This window comes from Anolis sagrei, chromosome 2 (assembly GCF_037176765.1).
Source record: "Anolis sagrei isolate rAnoSag1 chromosome 2, rAnoSag1.mat, whole genome shotgun sequence".
Lineage (NCBI taxonomy): Eukaryota > Metazoa > Chordata > Lepidosauria > Squamata > Dactyloidae > Anolis > Anolis sagrei.
This window is the reverse complement of record NC_090022.1, coordinates 64,990,023-65,007,671: the sequence shown is the minus strand read 5'-3', so window position 1 is coordinate 65,007,671 and position 17,649 is coordinate 64,990,023. Positions and strand designations below refer to the sequence as shown.

General features: G+C 40.2%; 1 protein-coding gene across 3 annotated transcripts in view; it reads right to left on the bottom strand.

Annotated features, from left to right (window-relative positions):
- Nucleotides 1-17,423, bottom strand: part of TAMM41 (TAM41 mitochondrial translocator assembly and maintenance homolog) — a 30,229-nt gene extending 12,806 nt beyond the window's left edge. Inside the window, exons 1-5 of one of the 3 annotated variants that reach the window (XM_060765943.2) lie at nt 17,243-17,423; nt 15,464-15,643; nt 14,494-14,586; nt 5,183-5,333; nt 715-860 (exon numbers count right to left, since the gene is read on the bottom strand). In XM_060765943.2, coding sequence (XP_060621926.2) covers nt 715-860; nt 5,183-5,333; nt 14,494-14,586; nt 15,464-15,643; nt 17,243-17,371 — 699 coding nt within the window. In that variant the 5' untranslated portion in view covers nt 17,372-17,423. Of the gene's footprint in view, nt 1-714; nt 861-5,182; nt 5,334-11,221; nt 11,344-14,493; nt 14,587-15,463; nt 15,644-17,242 lie in introns of those variants that run through there. The other 2 variants (XM_060765942.2, XM_067463575.1) reach the window with 2 other exon arrangements.
- Between the last annotated feature and the right edge of the window lie 226 nt (nt 17,424-17,649).

Below are 17,649 nucleotides of genomic sequence, written 5' to 3'. Positions count from 1 at the left end.
CATTGTCCTAGCCTGACAAAACTGGGAGAGTGGTAGGATGGAGTAAAAGCCCTCTTCCAAAGACTGAAAGGGCCTTCTAAGGGAGGCAAGATTGGTCTACTTCCTGCTGTCCTTCCACTGATACTCAAAGACCTCGTTATTTAGATAGGCTTTCAATAACTGATTGGCACCTGTTTAAAATTCTTTCCACAAACTGGTGTTGTAGTTTATAGATGCGTTTTGAAATTGCTTTTTCAAATCAGTACTGCTTAATGTAACAATAAATAAATAAATAAATACATAAAATCATCTTGTTTTCACACTATGGTGTGACCCTCATATCAGTACAGGGTATGTTCCAAGACCCCTTTAGACACCTGAAACTGTGTATAATAGTAAGCCTTACATTTTAACTATACTAGGTTTGGAAGCATACTGTAGAATCGCACTGGAGGACCTAGAGAAGCTCATAAACACTTCCAGGAGAGGGCTCAGGCAAGTGAAACTGTGGAGATCAAATCCATGGATGAGCTTTATGCGTATATTTGTATATATTTGTTGTTTGGATCAACAGTTGTTTTTAATCTTGTTGTAAGGCAACTTCATTCTAGTTCTGGCAGAAATTTAAGATAGTATAGTCATGTCATATTCATTACTTCCCAGAAGAGGAGGAAAAACATAGACATTGTAGCATAGTTAGTTTTGTTTAAAAGCTTACGACAATTAGCTGCTTACCTCCAACCTGCCCATCTGATGCTTGTACACAACTTGTGGACAATCTTCCAATATGTTACTGTACAGCTTCTGAAAATGTAACATGTTTGGCTTCACTATGTTCATTACCTTTGACTTATCTTCTCCAATTATCATTCTGAAGTCACCTAAACAAAAGCAAATGATCAGGACACATACTATCAATAACAACAACACAAAGGTCTTAAATACACAAAAAGACATAGTCCTTGGAACTAACTAGCAGTAATGAAGCTATGAGTCTGGAAGTAATGCATACCTTCAAGAAGGAAAGCAAATGAGGAACATTATGTATTTCCACAGGAACCTCCTATGCTCCTCATTCTGCCAATGATGCCTTTGCATTGGACCTACTTCATTAATTTTAAGTATGACTCAAACTGATGGACCACGCAGAGGAGGGGTGCACTGTGTGTTCTACCATACAGAATGGCAAACAGTGACTGGGAATACCTAAGTTCAATCCTCCTCTAAGGCCCGTCGCAAACTAGGTTCCTGCTGGAGAAAACCTTGCTAGCAAGTCCCTGACGTCATGAGCCTGCGCCTCTCTCCCCGCCCCTTTCTCCGCCCCTTTCTCTTTGCGAGCGTGGTTTTTCCTTTGCTAGGGCAGCATTGCCCGCATTTTCTCTCAGTTGAATTCTGCCAACTGAGAGAAAATGCGGGCAATGCTGCCCTAGCAAAGGAAAACCACGCTCGCATGGAGAAAGGGGCAGAGAAAGGGGCAGGGAGAGAGGCGGAGTCTCGTGACGTCAGGGACATGCTAGCAAGGTTTTCTCTCGCAGGAACAGAGTTTGCGACGGGTCTAAGCTTACAGTGTCCCCTTGATACTTTAATTAACACAACCAATTCTACAGGATTGTTATGAGGTTGGGAAGATTACCACTTTCAAATGGTAATCTTCCCAACCTGATGTTGGATAACACTAGACAATCCATCTTCCCCAATAACTTGCAGCCTTAAACTGAGCTGATGAGACCTATGTCTGTAGGTTCTCACATTTCCTACCAGGAAGCGACAGTGGTTACACTTCTAAAAAGCAGGTTTGCTCATGCCTGTCTCACTTTCAAAACAACTTGTTGTCATTGTTGTGACTTCAAGTAGTTCCCAGCCTACAGAGCAAAGTGACTAAAATGATCAAAGGTCTGGAGACCACGCCCTATGAGGAGCTTCTTAAAGAGCTAGCGGCCCTGGAGACTAGGACTTGGAGCAATGGGTTCAAAGAAGAAACATGGATTTTGTTGCCATGTTGCAGCAGCATATCTTCAGTAAATAATAAAACTTGAGCTGGGAAAGAATGGGATTCTGATGTAGGCAATCCTACCATGTTTCCCTACAACAAACAAAGTAAAGAGAAATTGCCTCCAGAATCCATTACTGAGCATGCATGAACAAGAAAAACAAGAGAGGAAAGATGCCCCAACCTTTATTTCCCATATGTTAGAAAATCATAGATCTCTATGTCTAATCAACAACATAAAAAACATAAGAAAATGAAAGCTTGTGAAAGTAGAAGTCATTATTGGATGCATTTTGGAAGAAGCTCTAAAGTGGTCTCCAGAAAATTCAATATGCTTTTTCTTTACTCATGCATTCTATATAAATAAAAATGTAATGTTCGTTTGTGGCATTAACTTAACTCAAAAAACACTGGACGAATTGACACCTTGACATTTGGGAGTTATAGTTACTGGGATTTATAGTTCACCTACAATCAAAGAGCTTTCTGAACCCCACTAACGACACAATTGGGGCTAACTTCCCACACAGAATCCTCATCACCAACAGAAAATTCTTAAGGCCATCCAGTCCAACTCCCTTTACCAGAGCAAGAAAACGTAATCAAATCCCTCCTGACAAAGAGCCATCCAGCCATAGATATAGATAGATAGATAGATAGATAGATATGATTCACACACACAAAGATATAGTATCATAGATTTGAAAGGGACTCGTAAAGGACAATTATATGTTGCATGTTCCAGAGTAGGCAAACCACACAATCTCCATATCAACACTGACAAAGAAACAGCAAGAAATACTGTTTACCCACAAGCAGAAAGAAATTACATATATTAGAAACCAACACTTTCTCATTACTTTATTTTCCAGATCACCAGACTGGGCCACAGCAATGCGTGGCAGGGGACCGCTAGTTTTATATAAATGCGTTGCTTCATTTCATATGTGCCTATTGCTTGTTTTGAATAAAATGCAAACTGAAATATATTAAACTGGTCTTCAGGCATTGAATGTTTGCCTTTTTGTATTGAAATCCACCTTGAGCCCCTTTGAGGAGAAAGGGCGGAATATAGATAAAAGATTATTATTATTATTATTATTATTATTACTATTACTAATATTTATATGTTAGGAACCTATCCCTGCTTTCTTCCCCATATTATTTCTTTTAAAGAATTAATTCCCAGCAACACATTTACTTTGTTAACTGAGATATGCCTGTGTCAGAAAAAATTAAAGGTGCAGCACTTGTAATATTTAAAATGCTTTAGCAGTTATTTAGAAAAAGTGAGTAAATTCATTGTCAAATTGCCAGATTATTGTCCTACGGGCAAAACAAAGGAAGACAAAGGGGGTTATCATTTATTTTTTACTTTGGTTTTATTGCTGAAGTGTCAGCTTTGGGTCGGTCTTATGCAACATTATCTACTCTTGCATGTTTCTTATTTTACGTGTGTGTTTGCAAAGAAAGTCAAACCGAGTCTACTCACACATGTGTGTAATGCTGGCTATTATTCGATTCTGTGAAGAAACAGGAACAGAATCCAATAAACACAGTGGGAACTCATTTCAGGGAAAGAACACAATATAAGAAGCACCACTGAGAATTGTTGTGTTGTGTGCCTTCAAATCATTTATGACATATGGCAACTCTATGGCGAGCCTATCATGAGGTTTTCTTAATAACGTTTGTTCTGAGAAGGTTTGCCTTTGCCACTCAGAATACTAACCACATAAAATGTTCAACAGCAGGGGAACTTTTGGTAACGTGAAATAAAAATTCTGAGGCAACCTATAACACCGATAAGCTATTTCTAAGGGTGTAAAGAAAATCTATGCCGTGTTGTTTCTCAGTTAGATGCGTCGATACAGAAGCATAACATTTGAGCTTTTCCCTGAAACAAAAACACCTGGGCTATTATTCAGTCTTGTCTGGCAGAAACCTACCCTGGGGAAGGTCAGAGGTAGTTTGTCAAAGGATTTCCCAAACCACAAAGTAGCGTAATATACTCATTTAGCTCCAAAACATACTGTGCCAACAGAGTTTTCCTCCAATTTTGAGATTGCTGAGTTAACAATCCTCCACCATAATGTACTATTAAAATCTGTAGTTTCCCCACCAGAGATAAAAAGTTAATACACTAAACAAAAATCTGTCAGTTCAACTGGCATTGTAAATCTAAGAAATAAACCATAAGTTGCAATGCACATCACTGCCAATGTATGCACTTGCCCGCCTTTGTCTTTCTTTTCCCTTTGCTGAGCTCTGGATTAAATGTTAGCTTTACTTTGTTTCAGACTTCCAGCTTTACTGAGATGTTCCTAATTAATTCTGGGGTCTGCTTTTTGTCTGAGCCCTGCGTCATATGGTACAGCAATGTTCTGCATTGCATTTTAATGTATTCATTTATAAAAACATGTTCCCCCACCTTTGAACTCAGTGACTCCACAAGGCAGCCTCAAATATAATTGGATGATCATGAAAAATACAGGCCAATGTAAGTACAAACAAGCAGCAGTGACCAAAAGATGTAACTCGCCAAAGCTGGAATGAGAAATCTTTGTGAGTTGTGGGGCAGTTACACTGAACCCCATTCTGTTGATGGCAGAGGAAACCACAGAATCACTCTGCATAGTTATCTCCTTTCCTTCTGAAAATACTTTTGCTCTCCTTTTTTTGCCGGCATTGGTCTCCCTTTTCCCCCTACTGGTGTAGCTTGCTAGCAAACAGAAAGTGGATAGTGAGGGTCAAAACAACAACCAGAAAGGAAGACAGGTTCACTTAACCAAAGCTACTTCAACAACTATCTAAAACTTACAAGAGAGTGGAATATACTTCCCAATGCAGGTTTTCCAATCCATACTGTTAGTCTAGGCCACTAGATTTCAAATGACAAAAGAATCTGGTGCAGGGTCTATGAGAAAATACAACTACCTTCATGTAGGAGAAATGTTGTAGGTAACAAGTGAAACCTGGTGTAGAGCTAATTTTGTTTATTCCAGTGGTTTTTCCATTTGTGGAGGGTCAATCTGCCAATCATTCGCAGCTGGTCAATAAATGTTATTAAGGCGACTTTTTGGCAAGAAGCATTACAAGCCCAAAACAAGATCTATGGATAAGCTGAAGCTAAGGTTAATAACATACCTTTCATGTGAACTTCTTAACTTTGTCTATCTCCTTAATAAAATAGAGGTTGAAAGTCATACCAACCACTATACGAGAGTCCAGCAATCTGCATATAAAGATCTTCTTCAGAAAAACTCTCAGGCAGCATCAGAAAGGCTGCTGTGATGGCACTCTTCAAGTTGCTACTGAGGGCAAGCTGCAACTTCAAATTCTCATTCTGTGTAAGGATTTTGACCTGGAAGTAGTCAAAGTGCAGCCAGCAATTAAGTTATTTATTTACTTCATTTATATCCTGCCTTTCTCCCCCTCAGAGGACTCAAGGCAGTTTACAACTCACATACAATTCAATACCAGCAAAATCAACAGTAAAAACAATAACACACCCCTCCATTAAAACGGTTACTAATTAGTCAATACACACATTAAAACAGGTACAAAAATAAAAACAATAAAATATCAATTACAGAACAATACCATCCAGAATGACCAGTGACAGAATGAATGAGAGCAATCGTTCCCTAAACACTGGTTCTCCTGGTGTTTTGAACTTCAGATCCCAGAATTCCTAGCCATTGGACAAACTGGCTGGGGCTTCTGGGGCTGACTTCAAAACCAACTGGAGGACCGTTTGGGAATCACTAGCCTAGGGGCATATTTACTTCCTCGTGCTCCTTCTTAAACAAAGCCTATCTCTATCTTTGTAAATAACAGTTACACAGAGCAAGGCTTCTTAAGCTATGGATCCCGACCCCAAATGGGGTCTCCTTAGCTCAATGTTGGGGTCCTGAATTTTTTTTTTCTGAACATCATGTAACGGCTGTTTTAGACATTTACACAAATCTGTTGAGCAGTGGACTCTGCAGAAAATGTTTCACCTGTACATAAAAGGGAGACTCAGTCTGCTTAGCAAGCTTTGCAAATACTGAATTGTCATCAGTAAATGTTTGATTTTTATATCTTTTTATATACCTATATTCCTGGAATCAGGTAAAAATTTCTTGGGCCAAAAGGGGTCCTGAGAAGAAAAAGTTTAAGAAATCCTGATATAGATCAAACAAGGAGAAGATGCTTAAAATCAACTGACTATTGAAAAGGTGCACACTGATGTAATATTGTTGTTCCCTGATGCAAAAAATATATATAAATAAAATAAATGCATATTTTACTCAAAGTGTTTTCATCTGATGTGAGCAAACTATTTAGGATATGGATAGATTCATCCACAGCAATGATATGGAAGTTTTTGTGCAACTATGCTCTTTCCGTCCTTTGCAGATTTGGCCCAGAATACTATAAGAATAAGCTCCATCTCTAACCCAATTATAATTTTTTGCCTTTTAAAAAAATCTGAAACATGAATATAGAGCAAAGGAGACAGCTGGAGCTAGATGGAAATGAAGGAAAGCACTGTTATTATAGTCCTCCATTTCACAAAACATGTGGAAGGTACTTGGGTGAAAGCGAGGCCATGACAAAGGGATGATTGTATCCAGAACTTGACAATTGAAGATATATACATGTATTTCTGAAAACAGCCCTGGAGACCCAGAACGAATCTGTGGGGCATACAGTATCATTATTCTTCCATTATCTTCTCCCCCTGCATTCAAAGTGTGGTTTTTGTTAGCGTCACAAAATCCAAACCATCTGAATAGTTAAAGGTAAACTGGTCCTGGGGGAGGCTATCTGAACACATGTTTTCAATTTGCTCTCCTACATGTTTTTAAAAGTCTAATTTTACAAACAAGCAACTTGCCCCCCTTCTCCAAGAAGTGGGCAATGGGAGGGGAGTCAATACGATCCTCTAGAACAGAAAATGGCAGCTGAGAAGACAATAGAGGAGCACCCTGAGAGACAGCTGCTCTGCTCCGGCCCGTCTGTCTCTAACGGCCAAATTACACGCAGTCAGTTGAATCACTGAGTGACAGCTAGTTCACCTCTACTGAGAACAACTGTGTTTGTATGCTCCAAAAGCCCCCATCCTACTAGTTTATATATTATGGTCAGATGGAAAGGAAAGAAGCATAAACTGGGGAGCATCCAATAAAACCCACAAAAGGAAATGGAGACACATCTCAGGGTTCTCAATAAAATCTAATGATTTCACATCATGTTACAGTATGCAGTTATATTATGCATTCATGTGTTGTCTTTTTAGAATTTTATAATCACAAAGAGGACCCTACAAATATATACTGGTCAAAATGGTTGTATTGCTCTTATCCTTACTGCTGCTATATGACCTATGCACTTTACTCACTGGCAGTATCCTCTAAATTGTTGTGCACAAGTCTGCCCACCCATAACGAGGCTTGAATTATACTTTATTATTATTGGTTTTGATGCTTGTTTTATATATTGTTATAATGTTGTTTTATATTGATGTTATGTGTTTTATTGTGTTATGTTTGAAGGACTGGCAATTTGGACGACGAAACTGGATCGCGATTTTAGTCAAGAGATGAATTGGATTGTTTATTGATATATGTATTGTGGATTGTGTTTTTATGTTTTTAAACTGTATACTGTTGTTTGTTATAAGTTGTTGTAAACCGCGTTGAGTCGCCGGCTAGGCTGAGAAACGGCGGTATACAAGTATAGCAAATAAATAAATAAATAAATAATGTTTTAACTGTTGATTGGGTTTGGTCCCATGTAAGCCGCCCCGAGTGCTTTCGGGGAGATGGAGGCAGGGGATAAAAAGAAAGTTGTTATTGTTGTTATTATTATTATTAAAATGCATAATCAAATACAGTGGGCTCTTGTGTTTGTTCCTGGACACCCCCCACCCCCCACCCTCCGTGGATACCAAAACCCATGTACGCTTAAGTCCTGGCATATACAATAGCAAAGTAAAATAGTATCCCTTCTATAAAATGGCAAAATTAAGCTTTGCATTTGGGACATTTTTCAAGCCATGACTGGTGGAATCTATAGATGCAGAAATAATGGGTAGGGAGGGCCATCCCTTGAGCACCCTGAAATATGTCTTCAGTTTCTTCCATAATTAAGTAAAAAGTGTAACCCCATGAATCAGGAATTTGTACTGCCATTTTAAATGAGAAAGTCAAAACAAGTAAACTTCTCTTTACTTGTAATGTGCTCATTATATTGGATTCATGCAGCTAGGCTCATCATTTCCATCATCCTGGGGACAGGCTCTGAGAAAATACTTTAAATTATGTTTCCCACCTATTATATGAGCCTCTGAAAACAGCCCACGCATACCAATCCTCAATTGTTCACTCTGAAGTACTCTCAAATGAGTCCCATGGCACTTCCTCCCATCTATATGCCCATAAGCCTCAGTATCACAAAGCATGGGGTTTTAAGAGCACAATGGGGCCTCATCCCACACAGTCTATTTATTTTATATGCCTTGCCTACCCCTTTCTGGGACATTTGGGCTTTCCTGCCCTTTAATGAGTGCAAAAATGGAACAGTCCATCAGGCTGCAATTCTCAAATTTGGTTGGTATGGAAGAAAGAATATAAACACTATTTTCTTCAATGCCTGCTGTACATATAATATTGCCCTACCATATTAAAAAGGGGGAGGGGGGACTAAGGCATAGAGTTTCCAAGAATAACCACCAGAAAGACTGTATACTGGGACAAACTAAAACCAAGATGCAACCTGGCAGCACAATTCTTTTTCTCATAACCTGCAACTTAGGAATGGTTCATCTGATTGAGTGTGATCAGATTAATCCCATTGTCCGTTTTATCAAATAATCATACTATTACATTGACTTGCATCTTTTTATATCCATGACAGCCTTTTCAACAGGTGTTTCCTTCCCAGGCTTCAGTTACACACAATTGGGAAAGGTCCTTAAGAGATTATAAGAGCTATTTCATGTCTTTATTTCCAAAACATTTTACAGGTTGAGTACTCTTTATGTAAAATAATTGGAACCTGAGGTGTTTCAGATTTCTTTTGTCCTTATGGATTTTGGAATACCTATATATGCATAAGCATATATAACTTATGCCTGCAGTGGGTTAAACCACTGAGCTGCTGAATTTGCTGATCTAAAGGTTGCAGATTCGAATCTGGGGAGTGGCATGAGCTCCCGCTGTTAGCCCCAGCTTCTGCTAACCTAGCAGTTCAAAAACATGCAAATGTGGGTAAATCAATAGGTACCGCTCTGGTGGTGCTTCGTGCAGTCATGCTGGCCACACGACCTTGGCGGTGTCTATGGACAATGCCGGCTCTTCAGCTTAGAAATGGAAATGTGCACGAATCCCCAGAGTTGGACATGACTGGACTTAATGTCAGAGGAAAACATTTACCTTTATCTAAATGTAACTTGGAGATGAAACATAAGACTAACTATAAAATTCACTCATGGTTCATAAAAACCTTACACATATGATGTGAAAGTAATCCTATACACAATATTTTAAACTATTTTTTTGCATAAAATAAACTTTGTATAGACGAAATAATCAGAAAGCAATGGTGCCATTATCTCAACTACCTATATGAACAATTTTAGAGAATTGGGGAATCCAGATAAAGGATGTTCAAATGTTCAGTCTTTGCAAGCTAAAATCATTGAGTGGCATTCTCTCCCATATAGGCAGGATCCTAAACTGGATTAATGACCTCATTACTGTGTGGAATTCTAATTTATGGTTGTGAACAACATGACCACCAAACCCTATGTGTTCAGCCTGATAGCACTCCAACTGAAGGGATCCCAATGTGCTGCAGATCATTGCACTAGGCAATGACATGCATCACTGTCCAACAAGGACCTCTTCACAAGGTCCAAAATTTGGTGGCCGAAGCGGGGGGTTTTGACTTCAGCCATTGAGCCCAATGGCTCCCATCATAACCTAGAAAAGTACTTTCGGGTGGCTCCAAGACTGAACTGCCACAAACACCCTGGTGTCACAAAATTGCACGTGGTGTTCGACCGAAGGCTCCTCATCTTTCCCTTAGGAAACACAGGTCGAGCCGGCTCAAGAAGGCTTCCCCTCATGTGATGAGGGGAAGCTGCGACAGTGCGGGGCAACAGGTGTCCATGCCCCCTGCATGGGCATCGCCAGTATCACCACAATCTGTGACGATACACAATGGCCCTTCATATTTGCAGGTTTGACTTTTGGGGATTCAATTATTCATGGATTTAATTAAAATGTTATCTCCTGCAATCTCTAGGTCCTCCAGTGCAATTCTATGGTGGGCTCCCAGAAGGAGGGGTCAAAGTAGTTGTGCTAAAAATTCCTAGAGAGGCATTCCCTCTGTTTTTCCCTACTCACAGCAAATGTGGAAGGCTGGCTGTATTTCACATTTAAGGGGTGCCTTTTTCTTCTCTTAGCTTTATTTTACAAACAAAATGTCAGTGTACTGAAATGATGTTAGCATCTCCCATATTAAAGGAGAGGGATTATTTCAGGGGCAGAAGACATGTTGCCCCAAAAGATGATTTTTGAGACCTCAAAACAGCCAAATTCTTCTGCCTCCAGTAAGATTGATCTTGCATCAACCAACCAGAAGGAAAATAAGAAATGACTTCACATTTGCCTGTATCTTCTTTGTGAGAATAGTCAAGACACATCAGCCATAAGGTTGCCTCATGAGGGTCAACTACCGGTGTGAGTGTATGTATGTGTGTGTGTGTATAGGTCACTGCTCTTTAGTTTTTATCTAGTTTGGGACCCCAGATATTATTCAACAACTCCCATCACTTTTGACTATCTGCCATATGGACTGAGGATAATAGGGATTGCAGCCCAGTAGCACTTGTGGCTATGAGGCTGGGGAAAGGTTAAGGGACATTTTATAGTCGGACATCATATCAACAAGCCTAGTATCTAAATGTAGACACCTTTCTCCTGACTAAGCAGAATGAACTGTAGCTCTCCACATGTTACTGTATCACAACTCCCATCACCTCTAGTCAAGTTTGACACCTGTGATGTAAGAGAAGCTTCACTGAGTCTGGCTGATAGACGTGACTCAAGAGAATGGGCAGATCTTGCAACACCTCTCATTTTCTAGGGGCATCACACATTCCTTCCTTCCTTGCAATCATGCAACTTCACATGATTCCAAGCTGGTATGTGCATATTTTAAATATAATAATAATAATAATAATAATAATAATAATACCAAGGACCCGATTCTTGCAGCCCAAGAACAAATGCCATGAAAGCCAGAATTGAAAAGTCGACAATGGATCCCAAATGTAGACTCTGCAAGGAAGCAGACGAAATGATACATCACATCCTCAGCTGCTGCAAGAAGATCACACAGACCGACTACAAGCAGAGGCATAATACTGTTGCTCAGATGATTCATTGGAACTTGTGCCCAAAATACCATTTGCCTGTGACAAAGAATTGGTGGGATCACAAGCCTGAAAAAGTTATAGAAAATGAACACATCCATCTACTCTGGGACTTCCAGGATAACAGAGTTTTGGAGCACAATACTCCTGATCTCACGATTGTGTTAAAAAACAAAGTATGGATTGTCAGTGTTGCAATCCCAGGTGACAGCAGGATTGAAGAAAAACAACTGGAAAAGCTGACGCGATATGAGGATTTAAAGATCAAACTGCAAAGACTCTGGCCCAAGCCAGTAAAGGTGGACCCAATGGTAATCGGCACACTGGGTGCAATGTCTAAAGACCTTGGCCTGCACTTAAACACAATAGGCGCTGACAAAATTACCATCTGTCAGCTGCAAAAGGCCACTCTACTGGGGTCTGCACACATTATTCACCGATACATCACACATGTCAGATACACTTGGGAAGGTATCTGACATGTGATCCAATACAACAGCCAACATAGTGATCTTCTTTGCCGTGTACTAATCTTGTTGTGTTTCAAATAATAATAATACTTTATGTGTACCCCTCCCTATCTCCCCAAGCGGACTATAAAAAAACATAACATTTACTTAGGTCAGAGCTGGGATGAAAAACAGTACTCCCCTATTCTTCACCACCACATTAGATGAGAACTTGGCTAAAATGTCCCCCGAAAGCAAGAAGCCAGAAAACACTTGAGACCCAGCCAGACAGGCCTGGGAAGAAGAAAAGAGTTCACAATTCTCAATAGCCACTTGTGCCCTACTGGAGATGTCCTCATCTGAACTACGTGGCTCCTATTAGCACTGTAGCATGAATATCCCAAACTCAGAAATGTTCACAGAAAGGGAAATGAACATTTGGCTTGATACTGTAGGTTGCTGCATCTCCAAAAACAAATGGGGAGAGGCGTATGTAAAGTGACATAATGAAGATTATGAGCAAAATGAGCTAAAGAACAGTTCTCTAGTTAGTGAGGAGTTAACTAGTTTAGAGAACTGTACCTTTAATTTCTCCCCAAACAGTAACACTGCCAAGGAAACCAAGGCTACTTAGAATACTAAAAATAACAGTTTAGCTAAAAATAGACTACTACAGAAGATAAACACTGAAGTGTCCATGCTACTAAAACTACAGTTAAAAACAGTATTAAATACATTTTTTTTAAAAAAAACAGGCTGTATTAAAATTTCCAGTTGTGTGGAAAGTCTGAAATATTTGAAAAGGGTATTTTCCAGCCCATGACTCCTCTCCACTGGTACAGTGAGGTGGTAGAGCAGGCATGGACAAATTTGGGCCCTCCAGGCGTTTTGGACTACAACTTAAGCAGCTGAAGGGGAAGAGGAAAGGGTCTGAGGCTGTTAGGAATGATGGGAGTTGAAGTCCAAAACACCTCGCGAGCCCAAGTTTGCCCAGGTAGACTCTTGTGACGATTGAGCAGTGTGACAATGGATTTGTGCACCTGTCATTTGAAAAAAAGAAGCTTGCTTTTCTATTTAAAATTTCCCCACAGCCTCTGGGGCTTGGGGCATAGGTTTACTGTGTTTTGACCTCTCCTGAGCCAAAAAAGGCATGATGCTAAAATTCCACTGGGATTAATGGGGGCACTTTTCATTAAAGCTAAATACTGCTTTGCTGGAGAGGCATAGTAGTGGGCTGGCATCCCCCCAAAAGTTCTCATGAGGTGCCCTAATGAGGTCTTCTAAAATTTTGGCAGTCACCCCTTACCTAGAAACATAAAATGCTATAGGTCATTTTGTGTTGCAAGTAACCAACTCCTACTAATTGTTTAAATACAACCAATGTTATACAAGATACACAAAAATACAAACACAATGCCAAGTTGCCCAAAATATACTCCCTTACGAACATCAAAACTTGTTTCACCCCCAGCATATCAACAATGGTTCTTTTTTACTGCACTTTTTCTCTTTCTCCACCTGGCTCAACTCTGCTTCCCTCTGGTGGTCAGTCCAAACACTTCATGTCACCGTAACTTTTACTGAAGCATATAAACACATGGTAAAGGTAAAGGTTTCCCCTGACTTTAAGTCCAGTCAGGCCCGTAGCCAGGCATTACCCCAATCCCCCCATGCATATGGGATATATTGAGTATGGTGATCAGATCATGATATGAATAAACATAACAGTCTAAATAATGCACCAGTAAGGCCTTTTCGCGAACCACCATGAGAATTTCAGGGGGGGGGGGAGGCTGAAGCTGCTGAAGCCCCTCAAGCCCCCCCCCCCCCGGGCTACATGCCTGAGTCCAGTCGTGTCCGACTCTGGGTGGTGGTGCTCATCTCCATTTCTAAGTCGAAGAGCCGGCATTGTCCGTAGACATCTTCAAGATCATGTGGCCAGCATGACTACATGGAGTGCCGTTACCTTCCTGCCAAGGCGGTACTTATTGATCTACTCACACTTGCATGTTTTCAAACTCATAGACTGGCAGAAGCTGGGGCTAACAGCAGGACCTCACCCGGCTCCACGAATTTGAACCACCAACCTTTTGGTCAGCAAGTTCAACAGCTCAGCAGTTTAATCCGCTGTGCCACCAGGGGGATGGATGGCAATCTTAAACCTCAGTCCTGATTATTTTTAATGGCGCCAAAGAATCCCCAGAATGGGCAGTAGAAAAAGTCTGCGAGATTTGGAAGGGGAATAAATAGACTGAGTTCTCCTTGTAGCCGTACAATTCATTGAATACTTTTTGGAAATCATGCAGCCTAATTCTCCATACATTACCCCGAACTCCTTGAAAGAATATATAAAATTAAACTTCAAACATAAAATGGAGCTATGATATGTTTAGTAAAAGCAGGTGTTTACCACAAACATCACCTTCATGAGGAATTAGCCACTGGGAGAGGGGGATTTGGAGCTTTCTGCTCCAGTGCAATCTAATGCTTACAAAAATTACAAATAATGCGACCTGTTGTTTAGCTCTTACATCAAATGCAGTGGTAGCATTCTCACCCACTTTCCTTACCGTTTTCTACAGGAGGCATTCTGATGCTATTGTTTTTTTATTATTTTAAACAGACAAAGAAGCTGAAAAAAATACCGGTTTTTGTAGGCGTCCAGCTACATACAGAGTCTTCCAGTGAAGCAAATCATCAATTAGGGCATCTGTGCAAATGACACCATATTTGATAACCTGAAACATGGGAAAAAGAAGAGCTGAATTGCTTGTTTCCATTTGTCAAAACTAAAGTTGGGGAGGCAAGGTGGCATCATTCTGATGACTTTACTTTTCCTTTACTTTTAGAATAATAGTTCTCCAAGCATGAGAAAGGTCTCAAGGCTATCCAAACTTTTATTAGGAACCAGTATCTTTCTTCTGGGCTCCCATTATGTCTCTTAATTCAAGTGCAAATGGCTGTCTCAGGTGTTCTGGATACTGGGCAGTGTTATTCTGGGTGAGGCTGACCAAGAAGAATGTAATGGGATTATGGCTTCCCTCGATCTAGACACTACACTGCAGCCTAGAATCAGATTGGCTTTTTCAGCTGTTGCATCACACTGTTAACTCTCATTCATCTTGCAATCTACTAAGGCTTCTGTCTCTTTCAAATGTTGATGGAGAAAGGTCATAAACATCTTTTTGTATTCAAAATACCTTCCATCAGTATAAATTGCTGAAATTTAAAGTTGAATAAATGCATGTTTCCATTAAACATATTATCTCCTAAAGCCATTTCAGCACAAGATGTGCCTTCAAGCTATTTCCAATTTATGGAACCATCATAAAGTTATGTGAAACCATCATAAAGTTTTCAGAAGTTTGCCCTTGCTTTCCTCTGAGGCTGAGAGAGTGTGACTTTCTCATCCGGTGGGTTTTCATGGCCAAGAAGAGATTCAACTTCTGGTCTCCAGATTCTTATTTCAATGCTCAAACTACGACACTTTACTGGCGCTCAAAAGCTTAGCAGAACAAAAATAGTTTTCTGTTCATCTAAAAATATATTTGGCACTGTCTCCTTTTTGAGACAGTTATACTGTTCTGAAATATGTGGTTTATATTGCTCACTTACCCTGCCATTACAAGGCACTAGTGTATTGTAGTAAATCCCTGCTCCATAATTCTGGATGTTAGCGATTGGTTTTGGCCCAAAATATTTTAGGAAGGAATAATGACTCCGATTCTTGGACAGGTTTGTTGTGTGCCATGTAACAGAATCATCGACGGCAAATACAAAGTCCAGCATGTTGTTCTACAGTAGAAAAGATAATGAAATATGCTGAAATTTAGGAAATACGGTTCTAACTTTATCTGCAAATATTATATCACATGATTAACTCACGACCCCAAAGGCAAATAATTGTAAACATACAGTATATATAGGTATAAACTATCGTAACTCATATATATCTGTGTAGACAAACGCAATGGGCTGAAACCAACATTATTTCATCACGGAAGACATTAATTATGATGATCATATGTCCCACTGTCTAACTCTTGTGAGACTCCATCAATATTGCTATATAATGCAGTTCGAAACTGCATTATATGGTCAATGTAGACTCAATAAGCAATTTTAATAAAACGCCAGTGGATAAACTTTTGCCGGTTGCTTGAGAGTTCCAGTTAACTGAGAGTCTACTATATAAAGTTCATTATTATTATTATTATTGGTATTAAAAACAGCTTTGTGGAGGTAGTTAGGAATAAACTTTCAGCCAATAAACTTTTTCCAGTTGCTTGAGAGTTCCGATTAACTGAGAGCCTGCTGTATATGGAAGGAGTGAATCAAAATCCCCTAAAAACAGCTTTGTGAAGGCAGTTAGGAATAAACTTTTAGCCAATACATTTCTGCCAACTACTTGGGAGTTCTCGTTAACTGAGAACCTGCTGTATATGGCAGGAGTAGATCAAAATTCACTTAAAAACTTGAATGTTTGTTTAATTCGTTGGTAATGTCTTGTTGTTGCTTATGTTAAGGTTTCCTGTGTCATTTTTAAATTTATGTTTATTGGCTGGTAGTATTATATGGCATTGAATATTGCCGTTATATGCTGTTAGTTGCCCTGAGCCACCATCAAGGAGGTAGGATGGGATACTAATAAAGTTTTATTATTATTATTATTATTATTAAAATAGCTTTGTGAAGGAAGTTAGGAATAAACTTTTAGCTAATACATTTTTGCCAGTTATTTGAGAGTTCCCGTTATCTGAGAGCCTGGTGTATATGGAGGGAGTGGATCAAAATTCACATAACAACAGCTTTGTGAAGGCAGTTAAGAATAAACTTTTAGGCAATACATTTTTGCTGGTTGCTTGAGAATTCTGGTTAACTGAGAGCCTGGTGTATATGGAGGGAGTGGATCAAAATTCTCGTAAAAACAGCTTTGTGACGGCAGTTAAGAATAAACTTTTAGCCAATACATTTTTGCTAGTTGCTTGAGAGTTCTGGTTAACCGAGAGCCTGCTGTATATGGAGGGGATGGATCAAAATTCACATAAAAATAGTTTTGGAAGGCAATTAGGAATAAACTTTTAGCCAATACATTTTTGCCAGTTACTTGAGAATTCCGGTTAACTGAGAGTCTACTGTTATATGGAGGGGGTGGGTCAAAATTCACGTAAAATAGCTTTGTGAAGGCAGTTAAGAATAAACTTTTAGCCAATACACATTTTCCGGTTGCTTGAGAGTTCCGGTTAACTGAGAGTCTATTGTATATGAAGAGTTAGGTGAATTCCATTTCCAAGAACTCCAAAGGCATTGAAGGGGATCCCATCAGCGCAATCAGAGGCATCAAAACCCCATGCCGCTTGCTTGGAGAGCAGTCTTTGCTGCCCTGGCACTTACCCCCGTCTCCGCGGAGGAGGCCCCCGCCTGCTGGAAGACCCCGGAGCCATAGGCGAAGGCGAGGCTGAGCTCCGGGGGGAAATGGGCCAGGATCCTGCGGAAGGCCACCGCCGAGCTGGGCAAAGGCATGGCTTGGAAGGCTGGGCAAAGGCCGGGCGGAAGTCAAGCGCCAACTCGCCTTCTCCGCCAGGAACCGAAGAAGTACGGAAAGCGCTTTGGGACGAAAATGGAAACGCCGCGCCTTCCGCGCTGCATCACAGCGCCTTCTCTGGCAGTGGGACAAAACTGACTTGTGAATGAAACGAACACAACAACAACACACAGAAGCGTGGAGATATTTGCATCACTCTAGTTTTGCCTGAGTTTGTGGAGAAGGGAAAGGATCTGCCTCCTCCCCTTTGCTGAAT